Source organism: Dipodomys ordii, unplaced genomic scaffold, assembly GCF_000151885.1.
Source record: "Dipodomys ordii isolate 6190 unplaced genomic scaffold, Dord_2.0 Scaffold3670, whole genome shotgun sequence".
Taxonomy (NCBI): domain Eukaryota; kingdom Metazoa; phylum Chordata; class Mammalia; order Rodentia; family Heteromyidae; genus Dipodomys; species Dipodomys ordii.
In genome coordinates this window covers 2,342-7,142 of record NW_012270885.1, presented here as the reverse complement: position 1 = coordinate 7,142, position 4,801 = coordinate 2,342, and the positions used below count along the sequence as shown (strand labels likewise).

Sequence of the window (4,801 nt, the reverse complement as noted above, 5' to 3'; positions counted from 1 at the left end):
TTTTTTGGTCAGTCATGAGGCTTGAACTCTGGGCTTAGGCGCTATCCCTGAGCTCTTCAGCTCAAGGCAAGTGCTCTACTGCTTGAGCCACAGTGCCACTTCTGGTTTTCTAGTGGTTTATTGGAGATAAGAGTCTCACCGACTTTCCTTGCCTGGGCTGGCTTTGAACCGTGATCCTCAGATCCCACCCTTCTGAGTAGCTAGGATTACAGGCATGAGCCAGTGGCACCCAGCTTCAATTAATTATTTAAGCATACTATGTATGCGAACAATTTTTTTTACTGTTAACTGTTTTTCCTTAGGTTGGTGTTACTATAGACCTCAGCAGTTTCAACATTACCAGGATTGTGACATTTACACCATTTTATATGATTAAAAACAAAAGCAAATACCGTGTATCAGTGGCTGAAGAGGGAAGTGATAAATGGCTCTCTCTTGATTTAGAAGAGGTAAGTTAATGAGTCTGAAAAATGTACTTGACTGGACTTTAGCTAATTCTAAAACTGGATCTTGCTCTCTAGAGATGCATAGCTTGATCCTTAAGCAGACACTTAACCAGTCATTTTGGTTAAAGTAATGCAAACAGTGGGAGAAATAAGATACAAACTCATCAAACGGGAGAAAAGGATTTATCCAGAAAGCTGTCAGAAAAAACTTTACAGAGTAGATTAAGCCAAACTTTCCTTCAGGTTATTGAAGGAACATGATATGAATAACAGAGATGATTCTATACCATTATTAGCTGTCAGACTCTGGATAAGAGTTTTCAGAATGATGATATAAAGTTATTAGATTATGTATTTTTGAAGAACATTCTAAGTGGTAATATTACAAGAGAAATATTCAGTACTTTTCCATTATTCCTCCTACATAAGACCATTTCAGTGGGAACATTGTTCTTGAAGACAGAAATTTCTTGAGGATCGATTTTGAAGATAAATGCCATCAATTTATGTTTATCATTATCATTATGACAGTTTTCTTGATACTAACTTTAGGTTCATGTTTTTCCTCAATGTGTTTCTCACTGTCTTCCATTTTTGTTGAAAATTATGCTGATTCTTTTCATTTCTTTGGAGTGTTTTTTTTTCCTTGTTGAATTCAAGGTATTTCTTCTTTTTGTCCTTGATATTCTGTAATTACTATTTGTGTTCGGGGGAAGTGGGAAGTTACTGCTTGAGCTATTTCTAGATCTGTGGATTAATGTTTTCATTATTTGCATAAAACTTGGAACTCGTGTCTCTGTACATATTGCCTCTCCTTCTTCCTAAGGCAAATCCTTTGTATTGCCCATAGTTTGCCTGACAGTAGCACAGGGTTTTGATGAAAGAACTTGACTTCTCATCAGTGTGGGTGTCAGGGAACTAAGCAGTGAGAAAGGTAAGCTAAGTAGGGAGACCTACAGAGGGAAATATTGGACATGATTGAGGGATAGCAAAAGAAATCCATGTTCTAAAAAGTAGTGGAGGACAAAGCATAGGGTCATGAAGGATAATCATGCAGATATCTGTAAACCATTTAATCATTATTCTGAGTGATTAAACATAGTAGGTTCTCGGTAAACATTTGCTTGGATGAATATGATTTATTTTTGTAAACGTTTCATTAATTGGTGTTACTAGTTGGTTGGCTATCTAGATATCTAAATACTAAGTTTGTTACACTCACTTTCCTTTGATTTATGTACTTCATTCAAATACATTTGTATTTTTATTTATAGCATTCTGATCTGATATCTCACAGGTATTATTGGGTCTTGATTATCTTTTAAAAATTTAAACCAGATACACTATTTTTTTTGGGGGGGGGGTCCGGTGGTGGGGCCTGAACTCTGAGCCTGGGCACTGTCCCTCAGCTCTTCAGCTCAAGGCTAGCGCTCTACTACTTGAGCCACAGTGCCACTTCCAGCTTTTTTCTTTTTGCTTATGTGGTACTGAGGAATCAAACCCAGGGCAAACGCTCTACCACCATGCTACCTTCCCAGCCCCCAGATAAACTATTTTTAATAGTTCATATTTACATTAATTTCAATTAGAAATGCACAACAACTTTTCAAATTTTAATTTATCTTCAATTTCAGGTTAAGATAAATTTTCTTTCATTTAAAATTTTTGCATTTTAGCCAGGTACGGGTGGCTCATGCCTGTAATCCTAGCTACTCAGGAGGCTGAGATCTGAGGATCATGTTTCAAAGCCAGCCCAGGCAGGAAAGTCTGTGAGACTCTTATCTCCAATAAATCACTCAGAAAACCCGAAGTGGTGCTGTGGCTCAAGTGGTAAAGCACTAGCCTTGAGCTGAAGAGCTGAGAGAGCGCTCAGGCCCCATGACCCAACAACAAAAATAAAATTAAAAAATTGCCTTTTAACTTTGGCTTATAATAATCACCTTTGTGCTATGGTGTATTTGTTTAAAAATATTAAATTTATTCCTCTGTTTTCCCACTGTAACATAGAAAACCTGTAGTACTTTCCCAAATCTCAGGAGGTTTCACATATAATAACACTTAGAAAGGACAGTGTATGTTATTAAGTATAAAATGTAGAATATTAAGCCAGGCACTGGTGACTCTTGTCTGTAACCCTAGCTGTTCAGGAGACTGAGATCTGAGGATCACAGTTCAAAGCCATCCCAGGCAGGAAAGTCAATGAGACTCTTATCTCCAGTTAACCACCAGAAAACCAGAAGAAGCATTGTGGCTCAAGTGGTAGAGCACTCACCTTGAGCTGAAGAGCTGAGGGACAGCACCACAACTGACCCCCCCCCAAAAAAAGAATATCAAGGAACAACCAAGGTTAATGATATTTAGAATGTTTGTTTTTGGTCATCTTAGTTCCTCATAGCAACTATGCTTGGATTATTTGCTGCTATTTTGATTCTCCCAGGTAAGTTCCTGAATGGATGCAGAAGTCTAGTATGAATACTAAGTCGTCTAAGTATTTGACTTTGTGCTATAACCTAATTAATTAGGTTACATTAATTATGTACTGTTGTGGAACTACTGCCTTCAACAAACTAAGACACTTTAGCAAGCAGTTGCAATGACAAAATTATCCCCAGATCTTACATGGTAATGACCTAAGGATATCACACATGAAGTGTCTCATTGAAAATTGTGAAATATAAGTTAGGTCGGATGCTAAGATGGAGTAGAGTATAATTTAATGACAAGCAAATTCTTGTTCCTTTAGCTCTTTTATTTCCAGATCCTGTTGGCCAGTGTTCTTTCTGGAACTTGACTGTCTCCTCTTCCACTAGTCTGGTCTTTAGCTCACTTTTGTCCCAGTTGTTTAAGATTTTTAATTTCCATTTCTTCTCTGAGCTTTAGCTGCAATTTAAAAAATTTTTCCCTTGTTTGCTGGCCAAGATCTTCAATTCATACATCCTATCTTGTGGTTTGTGTACTTTTTGACTCCTACTTAATTATCATATTAAGCCCAAAGGAGATTTTTATTTTCAGTAACTGAGAATATGCTGATCAAATGCTTCCTTGTTCTTAGTTCAGTTTATATGCTGATTTTTCAACCCTGTCAGTAACATCTAGACTAAATTAAGCTTTCTTTCCTCTTAAACTCTCCATTCCTTGTATCATAGCTCTTCAACATAATACACATTGCTGCTTGTATTTACAGTGTCTCTAAGAAGCAACCCATCTCTTAGAGAACGGGGTAAAACTATTTTGCTGTACAACCCAGTAATAGAAGCAATGCTGAGATTTTTTTGAAGTTTATTGCTAATTGATCAGTTTTGACTAACATGACATTTATGATGAAATCTATTTTTATAAGCATGTGATGTATATGTTTTAGTGCATCCCCTTTTGGCCAGAAGATGCTTCCAGCAAACTTCTTATTCAAGTTGAAAGGAATACAGGTCCTCCCAAAAGGATATATCTTAACAAGCAAGAAAATTGTATCTTACTGCGTCTGAATAATGAGGTAAATGTTTCTTTTTGCATGTGCTAGAAAAATCTAATATATACTTATTATATTTTGCTTTTTTGTATGAAAAAATTGATGAATTTTTCCCCTTTTACCAAAAAATGAACATTATTTTTATAAAAGGTGTTAACAGAACAATGGACATATGAAAATAATTGTCTTACGTAAATATGTTACATGTATACCTGGAATACTAGAATGTATTACATCTGGAATTTTACTCATCTGTGCATAATAGAGATTTATGATTTCTAAGAAACTACAATACAAAAATAGGCATTTTTAAATCATCCTTCTAAATTAAATTACAAGTTATAAATCGTTTTATTGTTAAATATTATGTTAATATTGGAAAAATAATCAGATTAAAAAATGTTTCCTTCCTTTTTTAGCTTGGAGGTATTATAGCAGAAGTTAATTTGGCTGAGCATTCTACAGTTGTTACATTTTCTGATTATCATGATGGAGCAGCTACATTCCTATTAATAAATCACACCAGAAATGACGTGGTTCAGTACAGACAAAGGTAAGTAGGGTTATCACAAATACTGTAACTTGATTTTAGCAAGGTCTAGGAGATAAGACAGTGCCTTCATAAGGATTCCTCAAAAATATTAATTCTAATAATGGCATTGTAATTACTTAAAACACATTCCATTTTATTTGAATATACAAATGTATCGGGATAAACTGACTTGATATCTATAATTGACTTTTAAATGATTAAAAAATGGAAAGCTAAAGCAGATATGGCAAAAGTATAACTATTATTGCAAGCAATATTTAGAATTTGTTATGAAACTCTAAATTTTTTCTATTTAAAAATTTTTTTACAGTTTTAATCAAAATGTCAAAATTTTAG

General features: G+C 34.9%; 1 protein-coding gene across 1 annotated transcript; it reads left to right on the top strand.

Annotated features, from left to right (window-relative positions):
- Window positions 1-302: 302 nt before the first annotated feature.
- LOC106002141 (vacuolar protein sorting-associated protein 13A-like) lies at window positions 303-4,465 on the top strand (the record flags this gene model as incomplete). The annotated part of the gene is made up of 3 exons (XM_013037064.1): window positions 303-449; window positions 3,808-3,936; window positions 4,332-4,465. Coding segments are annotated over 3 exons (410 nt in total), but the record flags the coding sequence as incomplete, so codon positions are not given.
- Between the last annotated feature and the right edge of the window lie 336 nt (window positions 4,466-4,801).